Below are 19,666 nucleotides of genomic sequence, written 5' to 3'. Positions count from 1 at the left end.
TAGTTATGTGGGGAGTAAAAGTCAAATAATACTAAGTCACCCTGTGGTCTGGGAAGTAATGCCATAGATAAAGTGTTGGATTGTCAAGCATAAGGTTCTGAATTCAATCCCCAGCATCATATGTGCCACAGTGACCTGTGGTGTACACACACACACTCTCTCTCTCTCTCTCTCTCTCTCTCTCTCTATGGTATTAATAAACAAATAAGAACTTCGATGATGGGTGTAGTGTGAAACTATATACTATACCTGCACAATCTTGCAACCCACTGTTAATCACAAGTAAAAAATAGAAGAAAAATAAATAAATAAATAAACCTTTTAAATAGTGAGCTTAGATTTTCTTCTACAGTGAAAAATTTGCACTTGAACGCTTCTTCTGAGCCTGGTGATAGAGACATATATGTTCCCTGTCAAAAGTACAAATTTAGGAGTGCTGACAAGTATCACCTTAGTCAAATAACTTAACCTCCTTGACCCGAGGGTCAAATGAGATTAAGTAAGTAAAGCACAATGCTGGGTACCTGGTATTCCCATTCAAATATGATAATCGTTACTTACTAGTGTTATCCCCAGTTTACAGCAGAGAATGCTGAGTTTTAAGAAGAGACTATTATACCAAAGGTGCACAGAAGTCAAGTGGCTCAAGTCAGCTCATAGCATTTCCCTTCAAAACCAGCTAGTCAATTCTGATGATTTAACCTCACACTGAGTTCACATCTATCATCAAACACTTGAATGAGTCCCTCAACTCTTCTCTCCAAGGGTATGAATGAAACTAGACCTGTTTTAGATTTTTAAAGAGTAATGAGAGTGGAAACAAGAGTAGGGTCAGTGAGGAGGAAGGAGGCAGTTCAGAATCTCTCTCAATATCTTCTCTCTCTCTCCTTGTCTTTCTGTAAAATATGTAAAACAGGATTGTGCCAAGCATGCATGAGTTCCTGGCTTCATTCTCCAAGACTGTATTTAAAAAGAAAGAAAGATTTCCCCTCCCCATTCTATCCTCCATTAATGCTTCCCAACCAGTAGGCAGGAGCTAGGGGCTTCAACTAGGGTACTTGTGTATAGTAATTGTACTATGTACTATGTGCAAAGTAATATCCACTATGCAAGGATATACCACTGCCTGGCCCCCAGCACCAAATTATCTTTAAAAGAGAAAGGTAGATGCATGGAAATGAAGTATTTCTATTACAACTAAACATTCAAAATTGTGCAGTTTATACACACACACACACACACACACACACACACACACTCTCTCTCTCTTCTACCTAACTGGGAAAATCAACTAAACTAAGCAAAGGTAGTGATCAGAGCATATACCTCATGGCTTCATTTCTTGCCTGAACAATACATTTTCCTAAGCAGCTTTAAAACATATGAAAATGCATCCTGAGAAAGTTAGCTTTTTCTAGACAGCTTTATGACACATAAACACACGTCCTTAGAAAGAGAAAGATGTCCCTAATATAACACAAATTATGAGTCCTCTTCATGCTAAAAACTCATACATTGAGGTTTGGCCCAGAAAAAAAAAACTTAATGTTTGAAGAGTAGTTTCTTTAGAAATGATTAATTTTGATATTCCACAGGCACAAGAAGATTAATAAAAAGGAATTGAGGTTTTACAGATGAGGAAAACCAGAGCTACTCTGAAATCCCTTATCAACAGAAGAGGTAAAAAAAAAAAAAAAAAAAGACACACACACACACTTTCACTCATGCATACATTTGAACATAATTAACATTGTGAATAGTCAAAAATTGGAAATGGGAACCTGTAATTTCTTTCTCCTACTTTGAGTCTTTGGCCAAGTGGACATCCCCCCACACTCACCTCTGTCTTCTCACCTCTACAGAGTTAATCAGACTGAAGGGAAGCACCTGGAAAAAACTTTAAACATTTGTGTATCCAGAAAATGGAATTTACCCATCAACTCTTTCATTCTTGATACTCATGATTCTATATATGTAAAAGCTTAAGTGCCTGAGATCTTTTGATGCTGAAAATACACTTGCTGCAAGTCTGGAGAACCACCACCCCTTTATAATGTGATGCTATTGCAGGAAAAGAATAATAAAATCATGGTAAGAAATCATGCTTAAGTTTAAACGCAACAGATAAGACTGAACACAAGCCTTATTATGTGTGAGATTTTGGGTTCAAACCCCAGCTCCATATGGGAACACTATGGACCAAGAAATTTCCATGGTGATGCAGTGGTGCTTTCGTATCTCTGTCTCTGTCTTTCTGTAAGATATGAAGAACAGGATTGTTCCAGGAAGGCAGCTCAGCAATATCAAGCATGTATGAGTTCCTGGCTTCATTCTCCAAGTCTGTATTTAAAAAGAAAGAAATATTTCCCCTCCTCATTCCATCCTTCGTTAATGTTTATACCCGGATCTCAGACATTGCTATGATATCCAGTTTCATATCTTATATGAAAGGAAAGAAGACTCATGCTATTGTCACTAGTTCTGATTTTAAATTCTCCATTGAGACTCTCTTCCTTTGACCACCCACAGTCCTTCCCCTCTTCCTCTGGAAACACGGTCATCTTTTCCATTCAGGAAGCCATACCTCTCTAATCAGGCCCCCTCAAGTCCCAGGAATAAGTATGTTTTTAAAACTTAGCTAATTAGCCACATGACTCAACATAGGCCTGTTAGAACCTTCCCTGGTTCTTTTGCTGGAACAGAGCTACTACAGAGTCATTCTCCTGTGAGGATATAGATGCCAAAAACCAGGGCTAAACCCAGAGGTCAGAGAGCCTGCTCAAGAAGGCGGTAATGAGAGAAGAAAGCAAGGTCAGGTGACAAAGAAGTATTATTCTGGTAACACTGTCTGAGCCCTTGAATTCAGAAATGGGGTTTAAAACACAATGTAGGGGGCTGGGCAGTAGCGTAGCGAAGCCCAAGGACCAGTGTAAGGATCCCAGCTCGAGCCCCGGCTCCCCACCTGCAGGGGGGTCACTTTACAGGCGGTGAAACAGGTCTGCAGGTATCCATCTTTTTCTCCCCCTCTCTGTCTTCCTCTCCCCTTTCAATTTCTCTCTGTCCTATCCAATAACAATGACAGCAATAACAATAATAACAACAACAACAACGATAAAAAAAAACACAAGGACAGCAAAAGGGAAAAAAATACCCTCCAGGAACAGTGGATTCATAGTGCAGGCACCAAGCTCCAGCAATAACCCTGAAAGCAAAACAAAAAAACAAACAAAAAACAATGCAACAAGCAAATTCTCCCATTGACCTATGCCAGTCACAACTCGTTTTTTTCACCTGTTATAGAAAGAGTCCTGATTCAAATATTGGTTAGTTTCACTCATAGTTGGAAACTAAAAAGAAAAAAAAAAGAAGAAAGGAAAAACACATGCTGAAACCTATACTGGGTATAGTGTATTACAGCAAAAGTAAAGGGCTCTGGAGAAAAGGGAGAGAGGTGAAAAAAAAAAAGAAAGCAGAGGGCAGTAGAATGATGATGGAGAAAGACTTGGGTAGGTGATGGGTGTGGTGTACAGACACCTGCCACAAGAAGATGAGAGGCTGTATCCATGTGTCAACAACTGTCATATAAACCATTATTTCCCCAATAAAATGAACTGAAAATGTCCTGATTAATATATAAGCTGACAGTTATTTAAAGGTAGTTAGGGGGCCGGGTGGTAGTGTAGCACGTTAAGCTCACACGGCACGAAGCGCAAGGACCGGTCTAAGGATCCTGGTTCAAGCCCCGGGCTCCCCACCTGCAAAGGGATCACTTCACAGGCTCACGAAGCAGGTCTGCAGGTGTCTATCTTTCTCTCCCCCTCTCTGTCTTCCCCTCCTCTCTCCACTTCTCTCTGTCCTATCCAACAACAACAAGAGCTATAACAACAAGGGCAGCAAAAACGGGGAAAAATGATCTCCAGGAGCAGTGGATAGTGCAGGCACTGAGCCCTAGTGATAACCCTGGAGGCAAAAAAATATTACAAAATAAATAAATAAAGGTAGTTACGTTTATTTTTCAATAAATAAACCAAAACATGTCTGTGTGTGTGAAAGAAGGATGGACAGTCATGTCTGAAGATGTCCTTCTGAGTAGGATCAGTAAGCATAGTAGGTGTTTGTTGTTTTATTTTGTTTTGTTTTCTCAGAATGGAAACCAGATTTAAAATATCTCTGTAAACATCTGTAAATAAGGACTGGTCCCTTCAAAATGTTACCTTTTGGAAGATTCCCAGTTAATTCTATTCTACTATCACTAAAACCTTGTTTATATTCCTCTTTTGAAAGCTTCTTTATAGTCATGGCCCATATACCTTCGCTTCCCATGCAGCCAAGTAATGCCACTATTTCATAAGGAACACTGGGTGAGTGGTTAACAGCCAGACAGCAGTGCTTATATAAATCAGCCCTTCTAAACCATCAAGCTGTCCTCACCACTTGAAATGGTGAGGACACTAACCTCTTTCAACTATTTTTTTTTCTAGTTCATACGCAGAGAAGAGCTAAAAAGGCATTTTAAATCTATTTTCCACTTTGAGAAAAAAAAGTAAAGCAAAACAACAAAAACCTATTACGCTTACTGACCCTTCCTGCTCAGAAAGACATCTTCAGACATGACTGTCCATCCTTCTTTAACACACACAGACACAGGGACACACGTTCTCATCGGTCACCTCACCACATTATGCCAGTGGCATCTGGGTCTCCCCTTACATGTGTCTGGCATCATGGGGCTAGTTCATCAGAATCCCAATTTCTCTGAATCACTGGGTTTTTATCTTAGTCAAGAGACTGCTCCTATTTTCACTTTTGTAAGGGTTATTTCAAATCTAGATTCAACGAGCCTTGCATTTCACAGGAAAAAATGGAGCAGGAGCTTTTCAGTCTCGGTTCTCAAAGGCTAGTAGTTCCCCACCTTACTATTCTTTTTTTTTTCCCTTCAGGGTTATCGCTGGGGCTCTATGCCAGCACTACAAATCCATTATTCCTGAAAGCCATTTTTCCCATTGTTGCCCTTGCTGTAGTTGTTATTGTTGTCATGGTTGTTGTTGTTGAATAGGATAGAGAGAAATCGAGAGAGGAGGGGAAGACAGAGAGGGGGGAGAGAAAGACACCTGCAGACCTGCTTTACCGCCTGTGAAGTGACTCCCCTGCAGGTAGGGAGTTGGGGGCTCAAACTGGGATCCTTATGCCTGTCTTTGTGCTTCGTGCCATATGCGCTTAACCTGCTGCACTATCGCCCGACCCCCAACCCATCTTACTATTCTTAAAGTTGAACAAGTTTACTCAGTCATACTGTATTACATAACCTATGTCTTATTAATAGCACTTAAGGCTAGTCTTTCCTCAAGAAGTTTTTAAAAAACTCTCTTAGATGTATTTATATATAAAATATTTATATGTAAATTGTCTATAGAATACTTTTATGTATAACACAAGGCCTCTTTGTGCTAGAGTTTTTATCTGTTATCAAATAGCCTACATTTCTCTGACAGGTAGCTACCAGATGATTTTTGCTCACATGTGCAATATAAAGAGCTGAAGCCCGGCCTGGAAAGTGGTGCAGTGGATAAAGGACTGAACTCTCAAGCACAAGTTCTTGAATTTGATCTTCAGCAGCACGTGTACCTGAGTTACGGCTAGTGTTCTTCTCTTTTCTCTCTCTCTCCTCTTATCCCTCTCATTAATAAATAAATAAAATATTTTTTAAAAAAAGAGCTGAAACACACAAGCTTGCTAAAAAGGGGGTGGGGGGAAGTGGTCTGGGAGGTGATGCAATGGATAAAGCATCAGAATCCCAAGCAAGAGGTCTTGCGTTCAATCCCCAGCAGCACATGTACCAGAGTGATGTCTGGTTCTTTCTCTCTCCTTTTAAATAAATAAATAAATGGGGAAAATCTTAAAAATAAAAAAAAGAAGACAAACTATTGCTAAGACTTTGTGAAAACTATGGTGGTTATCCTTGGTGACAAGAGGGTGGGGGAGGCACAGAACTGTAGCAGTGGGTGCGGTATGGAACTGTGCCCTGTAGTCTATTGACTTTTTTTAACCAGAGCACTGCTCAGGTCTGGCCTATGGTGGTGCTGGGGATTGAACCGGGACCTTGAAGCCTCAAATACAGAAGGTTCTTTGGATAACCATTGTGCTATTTACCCAGACTCCTTGTAAAGCATTACTAAATCACTAATAAAAAATATTGGGGAGTCGGGCGGTAGCACAGCGGGTTAAGTGCACGTGGTGCAAAGCGCAAGGACCGGCTAAGGATCCTGGTTCGAGCTCCCGGTTCCCCACCTGCAGGGGAGTCGCTTCACAGGCGGTGAAGCAGGTCTGCAGGTGTCTATCTTTCTCTCCCCCTCTCTCTCTGTCTTCCCCTCCTCTCTCCATTTCTCTCTGTCCTATCCAACAACAAAGCAACGTCAACAATGCAATAATAACCGCAACGAGGCTACAACAACTAGGGCAACAAAAGGGGAAAAATGGCCTCCAGGAGCGGTAGATTCATGGTGCAGGCACCGAGCCCAGCAATAACCCTGGAGGAAAAAAAAAAAAAATATATATATATATATATATATATATATATACATACATATATATATATATATATATATATATATATATATATATATTTAAAGACTAAGGTCTCTCTTGATTCTTCAGCTGTATGGGAGGCATACAAATCTGAGGATGTGAGCATAATCAACTCTTTCATAGAACCCACTATTCAAATGAAGGGTAGTTGGGCAATAAAGTACTATAACAAAATTAATTAGATAACATAAATAAGGTAACAAAATAAAGGTGAGGAAACAAAGGAAAAACTCTGTAATATAGTCAAAGGAATAACACTTATTCTAGGAGGATTTTTAATTCCAGGGAAAGAGAAAGATCAGAAAGTTCCATTATATGTAGTGCAGGGAACAAACTTGGGGCTTCACATATGCACATCAAGGACTCTATCTGCTGACACACCTCTCCAATCACTTGAAGATTTGTTTTGGTTTGTTTTTATCAGAGCACTGCTCAATTCTGTCTTATGATGATACCCAGAACTGAACTTGGGACCTTGAATTTGGGACATCTAGAATCAAAGTCTTTTGTATAACAGTTGTGTTGTCTCTGAAGGGGTATAGCTTTTAAAAATCATAAATAGCAAGACTTTAGAATCACCAAGAGAAAGGGGGCTGAGTGATGGTGAACCTGGTTGAGCACCATGCACAAGGACCCAGGTGCAAGTATGTACCTCGGGGGAGGAGGGAAGCCTCACAAGGGTGAAGCAGTACTGCACATGTCTATCTTTCTCTCTGTCCCCTTCCCTCTCAATTTCTCCCTGTCCTATCAAATAAAATATAAAAAATACTGATAAATACCACACCCTTAAAAAAAAGGTTTATGTGGGGTTTTTTATCAATCTTTTTCAAAATAAACATTTAAACCTCATGCAATCCATTCAAAATATTAGTGAAGAGTGTTTTTAACTTGCTGTTTTAGAATTACAGAAGAACTGTGAAGTTTGTACACAGTTCTTATAACCCCCACACCCAGTTTCCTCTATTAATTTCTCATGTTCATGTATTCCATTTATAATGCCTAATGAACCACCACTGATAAAGAGCTTCTCTGAAATTCACAAAACGAATCTAAAATTCATCTTGAAGAATAAGCATGAGGTAATAGCCAGAAATAGTCTGATTAAAAAAAAAAAAAAGACAATGCTAAGGAACTTTCTTATCAGATGTCTAAAACAGACTTGAGCAAAGTTCATCTTCCTGTACTGGGTCTGCCATGTTCCTTATTTCCAGCTCGACCCAGCTTCAGTGCCCCCTTGCCCTTTCTTTTTCTTCTTTCTTTTTTTTTTTTTTTTGCCTCCAGGGTTAATACTGGGGCTTGGTGCCTGCACTAGGAATCCACTGCTCCTGGAGGCCATTAATCCCATTTTGTTACCCTTATTGTTTATCACTGTTTGTTATTATTGTTGTTGTTGTTGGATAGGACAGAGATAAATGGAGAGAGGAGAGGAAAAGAGAGGGGGAGACAAAGATAGACCCCTGTAGACCTGATTCACCATTTGTAAAGCAACACACCTGCAGGTGAGGAGCTGGAGGCTTGAACCTGGATCCTTGTGCCAGTCCTTGCACTTCATGCACGCCATGTGCGCTTAACCTGCTGCACTACTGCCCATTCCCCCTCGACCCCCTGCCTTTTCTATCCTTCCTGCTTCTTGGCTCCTTTCTTTTCTTCATCTGAACAAGTCTGTCATTCTCACTCAAAAAAAAAAAAATTCACTGCTTTAAATCAAATAGTTAGAAACAATGGTGCTGAGATAGTTGATTAAATACATATTTTCTGTGATCGATAATATTCTCCGAAAGTCAAATTCTCACCAAGACTGAAATTCAGAATTTCACAATGACCTACAGATGCAGCATTTTCTTGAATTAGACCTGAGATGAAGAAAGACCATAAACAGTGTATGTCTGGAAGCACATATGCAACATAGTATCAACAGTTGTTTTGTCTGGGATTTGGGGGGAAGTTTAATTTTCGTCTTACACACTTGTATTTTCTAACTACTCTACAATTTGTATGAAGATATGCATATTATATGTCACATATGTCAACTATTTACTTATATAGTAAAAATAATTAGATACATACTCAAAGAGTAAACAGCAGGAATGGTAAAAGGGAAGAGGGAAAAAAGTGGCATGGAAGTGAGAAGTGAGGGCAAGAAGCAACTGGATTTGTCCACTGGAATAAGGAGTCTCCATGTACATCCTGCAAGGTTAGGATTCCCATGCTTTGTTCTGACCCTATGGCTAACAGACCCCGGCCAAGTCTAAAGCAAAGCAGGAAATGCTTTCAGTGCATAAATGTGTGTTGGAGACACAAGGTATCTGGACTTGTGGGTGCTTGAAAGGGAAAATGAAGGGTTTATGATGAGTTCATGTAAAAAGAGGAATTCACGGTTTTTTGCTGGGAATGGAGGTGGCCCACTGCCCTCAGAATTGCTGATATTCTCTCTCCCCACCTCCACTTTGTATTGCAAGCTCCAGGAGCCACTTAAAAGCAGGCTATCTATTTTCAAGAAGTAAATCTCTTGGACGAATACCTTATGTTCACATTGAAGAAGGAAGGTGCTGGGCTGTGTATTGGGACGCCCAGCCAGAGAAGACAGCTATCTCTTTTGGCACAGGTTCTTTGGGATGAGACCATGTCTAGCAGGGATTTTCTCCAGATTCTACAGCCTTGGCCCTACCAAAAAGTGCAGCTTTGTTTGCACCATACATCACTCATTGGGAGGCCTTCGTTTTTCTTTCAAGCATTCACAGGTCAAATACTGTATGTTCCCAACAGTCTGTGAACTTCTTGGACCAGCAAAGGGACATTCATTTTGCTCAGCACTCCTTTCACATTTCTATTGTGTTTGATTTCCCACTCCCCCTGCCCAAGTCCCCAGAGAATAACTTCTTCCTTGTTTTAATAACTTGGAGCACAGTCAAGGTTGATGTGTTTCTCCATTTTGCAGGATATTTTCTTCAAAAGACACAAAACAGAGGTTAACAGACTAGTAGAGTAGTTTGTAAGAAGCTGTAGGAAACTGGCAGGCATTATGTATGCACAGAAAATGTTTTTAAAGAAATAAGAATTAGACAATGCAAGACACCAGAAACAAACTAGTTTTTCTCCCAGTGATCCACTTGAAAAGCTTAACTTCATTTATTTATGGGCAAAATAAATAGAGTTATGGGAATAGTTTGATAAAGTACCTTCCTTTTATTTAAATAAAAACATGAGCAGTCTCCTGTTTGAAGTTGTTAAAGTGATTCTGAACCCAACGGACAAGAAGAAATTAGAAGATGAATAAAAAGAGTAGAAAGAGAGAGGCAAATATGTCAGTCACAAAACTGTTTCTCCCCATTCTATGTTGTCATCTTGCCTTACCCCAAGTTCTCCTTAAAATCCTGCTCCTGGGATTTGGGCAGTAGCGCATCAGGTTAAGTGCACGTGGTGCCAAGCACAAGGACCTGAGTAAGGATCCCGGTTCAAGCCCCCGGCTCCCCACCTGCAGAGGAGTCACTTCACAAGCGGTGAAGTAGGTCTGCAGGTGTCTATCTTTCTCTCCCCCTTTCTGTCTTCCTCTTCTTTCTCCATTTATCTCTGTTCTATCCAACAATGATGACATCAATAACAGCAACAATATAACTACAACAATAAAATAAGGGCAACAAAAAGGGAATAAGTAAATAAATATTTTTTTAAAATCCTGCCCCTACCCATTATATATTTTTTTAATATTTATTTATTCCCTTTTGTTGCCCTTGTTGTTTTATTGTTGTAGTTATTATTGTTGTTGTCGTTGCTGGATAGGACAGAGAGAAATGGAGAGAGGAGGGGAAGACAGAGAGGGGGAGAGAAAGATAGACACCTGCAGACCTGCTTCACCGCCTGTGAAGCGACTCCCCTGCAGGTGGGGAGCCGGGGTTTGAACCGGGATCCTTATGCCGGTCCTTGTGCTTTGCACCACCTGCGCTTAACCCGCTGTGCTACAGCCCGACTCCCCCCTACCCATTATATTAATACTGCCCCATGACATCAAATGAAAGATGGCTCTGGGAACTTGCTAAAAATACAAAAATACATCTATTCTTTAATTTTATTATAATTTTATTTCCACCATGGTTATCACTGATGCTTATAATAGAATGGTTATAGCCATTCTTTTCTTTTTTTTTTTTAAATTTTATTTAATAGGACAGGGAGAAATTGAGATGGGAGAGGGAAGGAGAGAGAGACAGACAGACACTTTGCAGACCTGTTTCACTGCTTGTGAAGCATGGCCCCTGCAGGGGTACTCAAACCTGGGCCCTTATGCATGTGCTCAACCAGATGCACCACTATCTGCACACCTCCTTCCATTCTTTTACTGAAAGTCACACCTTCAAGGGAAGAAAACGTGAAGAAAACTTTATGTTACTGAAAGTCACACCTTCAAGGGAAGAAAATGTGAAGAAAGACTTAACTGAAGATAGTTTGAAGTACATGATATTTTAAATAAAAGCTGACAGGCCCTGGGAATGTGGTTCAGTGGGAAGAGCACCTGCCTTCTATACACGAGGACCTGGGCTTGAGCTCCTGCACCACATGAGAGCACCAAGGACTTAGAGCAATACACTAGTCTCTTTGTTCTAGCGCATGCTCTCTCTGTCCGTTTCTCCCTCTCTCTCCCTCACTTGAGTGTAAGAGCCAGGGAGTCTGCTCAACAGTATTATGGATGTGCAAGGTTCTTTCCTGGGTAGCACATTAAATAAAGAAATTAGATCCAGTATTACAAAGAATAATGATACTTACTCAGATTGCGTCTGAGTCAAACCTGTGTAACGGGTAGGAAACCTTATTCCTGTCAAGGTCCACTTAGATATTTTATAACACCATTCATAGACTATACAAAATTATCAAGTTAAAAGTTAGCTCTCATTGGCTCACTTAATAAAGGCCTTTTTGGTCAATAGCAAACCACCCCATCATCTGAGGCCCTAGTTAGGGAATCCTTGGATTCTTACAAAGATAATGATGGGCCTAGACTTTTTAAAATTGTTTTTTATTATTTATTTTCCCTTTTGTTGCCCTTGTTTTATTGTTATTGTAGTTATTATTGTTGTTGATGTCATCACTGTTGGATAGGACAGAAATGGAGAGAGGAGAAGAAGACAGAGATAGGGAGAAAAGGAGAGACATCTCCAGACCTGCTTCACCGCTTGTGAAGTGACCCCCCTGCAGGTGGGGAGCCAGGGCTCAAACTGGGATCCTTACTCTGGTCCTTGTGCTTCGCGCCACCTGCGCTTAACCCAGTGTGCTACCACCTGACTCCTGGGCCTAGACTTTATTGTTAATAGACCCCTCTCTCCATCAACCCTGGTCACTTCCATCAGGGACATCAGCATAATCCCTCTCATGGCCCACTCCAGGAACTTGTCCTCTCTATAAAGTAGCAACAGTGGGGTTCATATCTGTGACTCTGGGAGAGCTACTGTAGCTTCCAATGGAAGGAATGGAGATACAGAACTTGGGTAGTGGGAATGGTACAGAATTATACCTGTTATCTTATAATCTTGTAAATCAATATCTGGGCACTAATAAAATAAAAATAAAATAAATAAAAATTAGCTCTTGATGTTGCTAACAATAAAACTCCTACATTTACTGAGCATCAAGTCCTGCCTGTGGTTGCCTTGCCTGGGCCAAACCAAATGAATTCTTGGATCATATAAGAGTAGGCTGGACGTTCCCCATCACTGCTCTACAAGAGCAATAAAGGTCAACTGAGTTCATTTATCTATACTTGGAGGAAAGAGGGAACAAGTCAACTATTTTGGTTTTTTGCCTCCAGGGTTATTGCTGGGGCTCAGTGCCTGCACTATGAATCCACTGCTCCTGGCGGCCATTTTTCCCATTTTGTTGTTGTTGCCCTTGTTGTTATTATTGTTGTTGCTATCGGATAGAACAGAGAGAAATGAAGAGAGAAGGGGAAGGTAGAAAGTGGGAAGAGAAAGATAAGACACCTGCAGACCTTCTTCACCACTTGTGAAGTGACCCCCCCCTGCAAGTGGGGAGTCGGGGGCTCCAGCTGGAATCCTTGAGTTGGTCCTTGCACTTTGTGCCATGTGCGCTTAACCCACTGCGCTACCTCCCACCCCCTCATCCAATCTATACATCACAAGTAGGATTTTTTTTTTTTTTTTTACTGTATGGATTAGATCAGGAAACATCAGTATGTGCCACATGTAATGAGGGTCAGTAATGTTTTGTGAAAATCTGTTTAGGAGTTGTTTCTTTGTTTAATGGTTTTGCTTTTATTTTAAAAATACCCTGTAATTTCCATTATTATTATTATGTAGGAGAGAGATAAATTGAGAGAGAATGGGGCGACAGAGAGAGGGAGACAAAGCAGACCTGCTTTACTGCTCTTGAAACAGACCCCCTGCAGGGGGGAGCAAGGGTTTGAACTCAGGTCCTTGCTCTTGGTTATATGTGCTTAACTGGGCCCCACCCCCCCGTAATAGTTGTTTCTAACTATAGTCACAGTCTAAAAAGTTCAGTCTGCAGAAATGAATTTCAGTACAACTTGGCCACTTAACTAGGTAAACTTGGTTAGGTGGTTTAAGTCCTCTAGCCTCTTCATCTGAAAAATGGATGTGACTGTAGTATTCTAGGATTGTTGTGAGATCAAAAGAAAAAACAAATGTAAAACACTCTCCCAGGCCCAAAAGTTCCATTCCTAGATGAATGTTTAAATCACAAATGGAAGCAGATGTCAGCTGACATATATGTATTAGCAGAATAAATTTATAGTCTAAGAGATGATAGTAAATTAGACAACTGTCATTTCTTGCTCTCCAAAGAGATACTCCTCTATAAGCTCACTAGAACTATTTTTATACTTTTTCTAAAATTCTTTGAATAACATTTCAAAAAATACACTTTTATTTCAAAAATCCTGTTCCAGAATGTGAGCACAAACATACAACTAACTAACTATCAGTGAAAGTGCTTCTAGTTTTCCCCTTTTATGCAGGATTGAATAAAACAAAGTATTCATACTTCATTCTTACAAAAGAGCTTCTGACCTTCCAGCAAGGGACCAGCATCATGTGTCTAAAGACCTTAAATATATCAAAATTATATCAACTGTGGAAAGACCCAGATTCCAACATGTCACGACTTCTTATCTGCAATTTCTGTAATCAAACAAACACTGTACTCCAATATGAAACAATTTTTAAAAATGAAATCACTTCACAATCATGTTCTGTCTATTTTGATACATTAATTTGGGAAGAGTTACTAAATTCTAAGTAGGAAAAAGAGAAGAAAAGGAGGGGATCCAGAAAGACTGGTAGAACCTAGAAGCCAGAAACATAAGAGAAGTCAAGAGTAAGTAGACAGATACAGTGCTGGAACTATCAGCAGCCCTTTGGATATAACTGGAGAGAAAATATTCCAATCAGCAGAAAACAATTTTACACTTGTGTCTAAAGAGAGGAAATGGAGATCTGCATGAAATAGCAGAAAAATAGAGGGGTGGATGTGAAGAGAAGAGTCTGGCAGTAAATCTTGGGAGATGAAGGAGATCTCTGCTGATCACTGAAGAATGATCCAAAAACCCCAGAACTGAGCCAAGAACAGAAGAAGAATGAGAAGAGGGAGGCTGGTTCTGGTGTTTGAACAGAGAAAATTTAAAAAATTAATAAAAAGCTACAGACATGGCCCAGGATGCAGGTTACAGAAGTGGGGAAAAGGTTACAGGTGCTTGGGAACAGCAACAAGAACAACAAAAAAGTATTTGCGAAAAAAATCTGGCAGTAGATCTGGTGTAAAAAGTATGTTCTCCGAGAGGTTTTAAAGAAAATAGACAAAATTTAAGTTACGATATGACTGAAAGATTTTGTTTATGTAGTAGAAATATCTATAAAACACTCATGAGGAAATGTATGTGTTCTCACTTCATCATTTGAAAAATTGCCTCTAGGAGCTGAGCAGTGGAGAACCCAGTAGAGAACAGATGTTGCCATGTGCAAAGACCTGGGTTTAAGCCCCCCCTTCCCGTCCACACTTGCAGGGGAGAAGTTTCATGAGTGGTGAAGCAATGCTGCAAGTGCTTCCTTCTCTATCTCCCCTACCCCTCTCATTTTCTGTCTCTCTCCCAAAAAGAAAGAAAAAAGGGGGGGAGGATGTCTCCCAGGAGTAGTGGATTTACCATGCAGGCACTGAGCTCCGGTGATAAGCCTGATAGAAATTTTAAAAAGCAATAACAACCAATAACGGCAAACTGTTTCCAGGGATGAGGCAGATCACAGGGCTTGCATGCTTGAGGTCCCAAGATTCGGTCCCCAGCACCATACATGCCAAAGCCTAGTGATGCTCTAATCTTTATCTATATAAAAATAAAAGATCTTCAAGAGATAAAAATTGTTCCATGAGAAATGTCACCACTTTCATTTTCATCCACAGTATATCAATTATGAATAAAAATGGCAGCAAGAAGGGAAGACAAGAGGGAAAGTAAAGGAGAGAGGAGGAATGGGGAGAAAGAAGAGAGAGGAGAGAGAAAAAGATATTCCTCCCTTCTCAAGGAGGCAACCGCGACCCTGATTACCCATAGTCAGTCCTAACTCCTGCATGACCCCAGGTGCCAAGTCAATAAGGCCTACATCAAATGCTCTGTCATCATCGCATTATCCACTCACTTGCTCTGCCCTTCTGTCCATTTCATTGAGCTGGAACTCCCAGCAGCAACTCTAGAAAAGAAGAAGAGGTGGGGAATGGGGAATGGAGCATGCATGGTTCTAGGAAAACCCCCAGGTCCTCAAATCTAATTCGAAGCCACTCAATAAACAAAGAGGTGAAGCTAAGTTGTCTAACCAAGAGTGCTGAAAATTAAGTCCCTAGTTCCACTGGGGCTCAGGGCAGGGCAGGAGGTACCACAGAGAGGCTGAAAAGAGCCGAGGCATGAGAATCCAATCTGGGCTTGAAGTCCAGCTCTCTTATTTAATACAATGGGAATTTGAAATTTTATTTAATGTCCTGAGTTTGATTTATTTGTAAAAGGGGGTAACAGTTATATAAGTCTCAGAGAGTTGTGAGGAAGGTTAGACAAGATGACTAGTGAAGAACCTGATACATCACAGGCATTTCATCAGTGTCTTATCCTACTGTCCATCTTAGTTATTTTGCTGTTAAAAGCAGGTCTCATCCACATTCCTTTTTTTTAAAAATAGTTTTCAGGTCCAAAGAATAGTCTCTACCTATGCTCCCACCTATGTTCTCCCTATTTGTATATCAAGTGTAAAGAAAACCTGTTGATGAGCACATCTGACTCTGGATTGTCCAAATAATCATCATTCAAGTATAAATTTGAATCCTGAATGCTGTAGCCTCAAAGTATCTCTATTTGATAAGATAATATAATGGGTAACATCTGTGGTATCACTAGCAAAACGCAAGCATTAACAGAATGTTGAACGGACACTTCACCTCTTAACAACTATAAAACATTCCAGAAGAAAGGTCATAGTGATTTTTCTCAATAGTTTTAAAACTCCCTCGTTTCAGGCAAAAAGATTATTTTATATAATTTTGAAAATGTAATACTGATCATAACCCACTAACTGGAGAAAGGAAGAAAACATCTTAATTCTACAGAGAATTGATAGCTAAGCCTAGTGTTCTAAAACTTTAAGTTACAAGTATCTTTAAGATGGTTCAAACAGGTGTAAGTTGAAGATTAAGGGCAATGGAGAGAGAAAAAAAAAACAACTTACCCCTTTAATGTGGCTCCTAAGTTCATCTGATTCCAAGTCATGCATTCAAGCTGAGAGGTCATTTGGTACAAATTGTCACTGTCAGAAAAACACCCAGAGTTAGAAACATGTAAATTAAAAAAAAAGTGATAAACCAATGGAGTATTAACATTATTGTAAACATTTCTGTGTGTACCAGAATGCCAGGATACATGAGTCTGAAATGATTTTCATTCATCCACGGATCTCTACAATTTTCCACTACACACACACCAGAAAAGATGTGGTAGTAATTTGCAAGCTTTAAACAAAAAGCTTTAGTATAGCAAACACTGGGATTTCTAAAAAGAGGTATTAAACCTTTGAGTGGAAGAGGCTAAAAGGAGTGAAACTCTGAAAGGCAACACAGGCTGGTTAGCTCAACATTAAAGTTAAAAGCCTAGAGCTGAAAGTTAAAAAGACAGCAGATTAATTATTTGTGAAAAGGTCATTAAGTTGTTTTAATCAAAAGGATAAGTATCATGTGGGTTATGAGGGCCTGAAAAGTCAAAGAGTGATGGGTGATGGATAATCTAATGTCTGTAGACGTGACATACAAAGGCAACAACTGAAGGAATCGTTCTAAGTGTTATAATCTTAGCACAAGTCAAATGGAGTGTAAAAATAAAACGAGAACCCCACCCCCAACCTGGTTCTGTAAAGTTCTATGAAAACATCTGATCATTTACATTCAGATCCCAAAGAAAAAAATAAAGTTCCAAGCAAACCAACAGACAGCTGTTTTCTCCCCCTTGATATTCATCTCATTCCTAGAAAGCTATTCCATACATCAGTTGCCAGAGAATGCTCCTAGGTTTCCAACCTCCATTAGGAATAAATTTAGTCCTGAGCCTAGAGGGTTAATTAGGAAATCTGAAAGCCAAGAGATTAATGATTTGTCTGGGTACCATGGACTAAACACATTACAGAAGAGAATTTTTACTCTGCCTTCATGGCACAAAGGAGAGAACGGTAAAATGCTTTCATTATCTAACGTGAAGTGTCAGATGGCAAATCCTGGACAACCTGTGCTGTCGTGACATTCCTTCAGGTTGCTTCACCCACTGACAGAAGCAACATCAAAGTTTAATTACGGAAGACTTTCTCAGGCCAAACAAACTGGGAACTTGTGAAAGAGTGAGAGAAATGACAGCAGTTCTGAACAAATGAAAGTCGGTGCTTTCTCTCAGCAGAGCTTGATAAATCTTGGTAGAGTCCATCTGCCTCTCCTGTAATCACTCTGGAAGTTATTTGGAACTCCTTAGTGGCGGGTACACAGGATAAGGAGGAAATCGGAGTCCAAGGGGGAATTTTACATATGAAATGTGAAGTGACTTCAAACTCAAAGTATGTGTAGTTTCATTAGTCAGTGTATATCTGGACCCCATCACTCATCCCCATGTCTGACTGGCTATTATGCTACTACAATATCCTACATATCAATGAAAAAAAAAAGATTAGTTTCCCCTGCAGCTTCCCCATTTGCAGCATCAGCCCGTGCTGGTCTGTGCCACTATGTTTTGCAATTCCACGAATTCTTTCTGTAAAGTTGGTGTAATTAATTCCTGAAGGACCCCAATTTTTATTAGAAGTGCCAGCCTGCTGCATTTAACATAGGAGAGTTTCTTGAACTTTCTTTGGGCTGACAGTTCATTAATAAGTGGACTCCTCCACAATCTCTACTGGTTTTTGTTCTCTTGCGCCTTTTCATCAAGCAATCCATTTATTAATCTTGCCATTAATCTCTGCCAAGAGGCATTGTATTCCCCAGGCAGCTCTGTGTTTTTGTCACTGTCTTTTTTTTTTAATTGTTCACCAACAAAAATCACTCAGCCTCAGATGACAATTTTACTAGACCCTACTGAGATGTGGGATCCTTCTGAAATTATTTCATCCTTGTAGTAAACTAAGAAAATCATAATTTTCAAGAGGGCTTATTTCAAAAGAAATAAGATGAGTAACAGAAGTTTACACATGTGAGTTAATAATGAGTCTCCCAAATATAGCCTTACTATCTAAGAATTTTCTCACAAACTTAAAGAATAAGTCCATGGGCTGGGAAGTAGTACATTCAGCAGAGGATATGCCTTGTCATACCTGAGGTTCTGGATTTAAAAAAAAAAATCTTATTAGTGATTTAATAAGATTAGTAAGATAATAAGATAATAGGGGTATAATTCCATACAGTTCCCACCACCAGTGTTCCATGTCTCATCTCCTCCATTGAAAGTTTTCCTATTCTTTATCCCTCTGGAAGTATAAACCAAAATTCTTATGGCATGCAGAAAGTGGATGGTCTGGCTTCTGTAACTGCTTCTCCACTGAACATGGATGTTGGCAGGTCGATCCATACCCCGAACCTGTTTCTATCTTTCTCTAGTGGGGTAGGGCAAGATACTTGGGGCACATTGGTGAGGTCATCTGCCAGGGAAGTCAGTTCTAGATTTGAGTCCTGATACTACATAGGTGCATTATGGATGGCATGAGGGGAGTTCATCAATGAGAATGAGTGGTGGAATGGCACTGTGATGTTCTTCTCTCTCTCTCTCTCTCTCTTTGCCTCCAGGGTTACTGCTGGGGCTCAGTGCCTGCACTATGAATCCACTGCTCCTGGCGGCCATTTTTCCCGTTTTGTTGCCCTTGTTGTTGTTATTGTTGCCATTGCTATTGTTATTGAATAGGACAGAGAGAAACTGAGAGAGGATGAGAAGGCAGAGAGGGGGAAAGAAAGACAAACACCTGTAGACCTACTTCATGTCCCGTGAAGTGACCCTCTGCAGACAGGGAGCCGGGGGCTCGAACTGGGATCCTTATATGCCAGTCCCAGCACTTCACACCATGTGTTCTTAACCTGCTGCACTACTGCCTGGCCCCTTCTTCTCTCTTTTTATCCCTCTTCTCCAAAAACAGAAAATTCAATCCAAGAGATGGAATTGGAAGTGATTATGCTTAGTGAAGTTAAATAAAGAAATGAAGGACGGCCACTAGATGATTTCACTCGTGGAGTGCAGAGCATTGAAATATATAACCTTGAAAAAAACACATATAGGGAGTCGGGCAGTAACGCAGTGGGTTAAGCGCATGCGGCGCAAAGCACACGGACTGGCGTAAGGATCCCGGTTCGAGCTCCTGGCTCCCCACCTGCAGGGGGGTTGCTTCACAGGTGGTGAAGCTGGGTCTGCAGGTGTCTTTCTCTCCCCGTCTTCCCTTCCTCTCCCCATTTCTCTTTGTCCTATCTACCAATGAAGACATCAACAACAACAATAAAAACTACAACAACAATGAAAAACAACAAGGGCAACAAAAGGGAAAATAAGTAAATAAATATAAAA

General features: G+C 40.2%; 1 protein-coding gene across 1 annotated transcript in view; it reads right to left on the bottom strand.

Moving 5' to 3' along the window:
- WT1 (WT1 transcription factor) overlaps positions 1–19,666 on the bottom strand; it is a 59,070-nt gene that overhangs the window by 20,611 nt on the left and 18,793 nt on the right. The window contains 2 exon segments of the mRNA XM_060176632.1: positions 15,243–15,293; positions 16,317–16,394. Of these exon segments, the coding sequence (XP_060032615.1) occupies positions 15,243–15,293; positions 16,317–16,394 (129 nt within the window).

The sequence above is a fragment of the Erinaceus europaeus genome, chromosome 17 (assembly GCF_950295315.1).
Source record: "Erinaceus europaeus chromosome 17, mEriEur2.1, whole genome shotgun sequence".
NCBI lineage: Eukaryota > Metazoa > Chordata > Mammalia > Eulipotyphla > Erinaceidae > Erinaceus > Erinaceus europaeus.
Note: the sequence above shows the minus strand (reverse complement) of the source record. Positions and strands in the feature narration are given on the sequence as shown.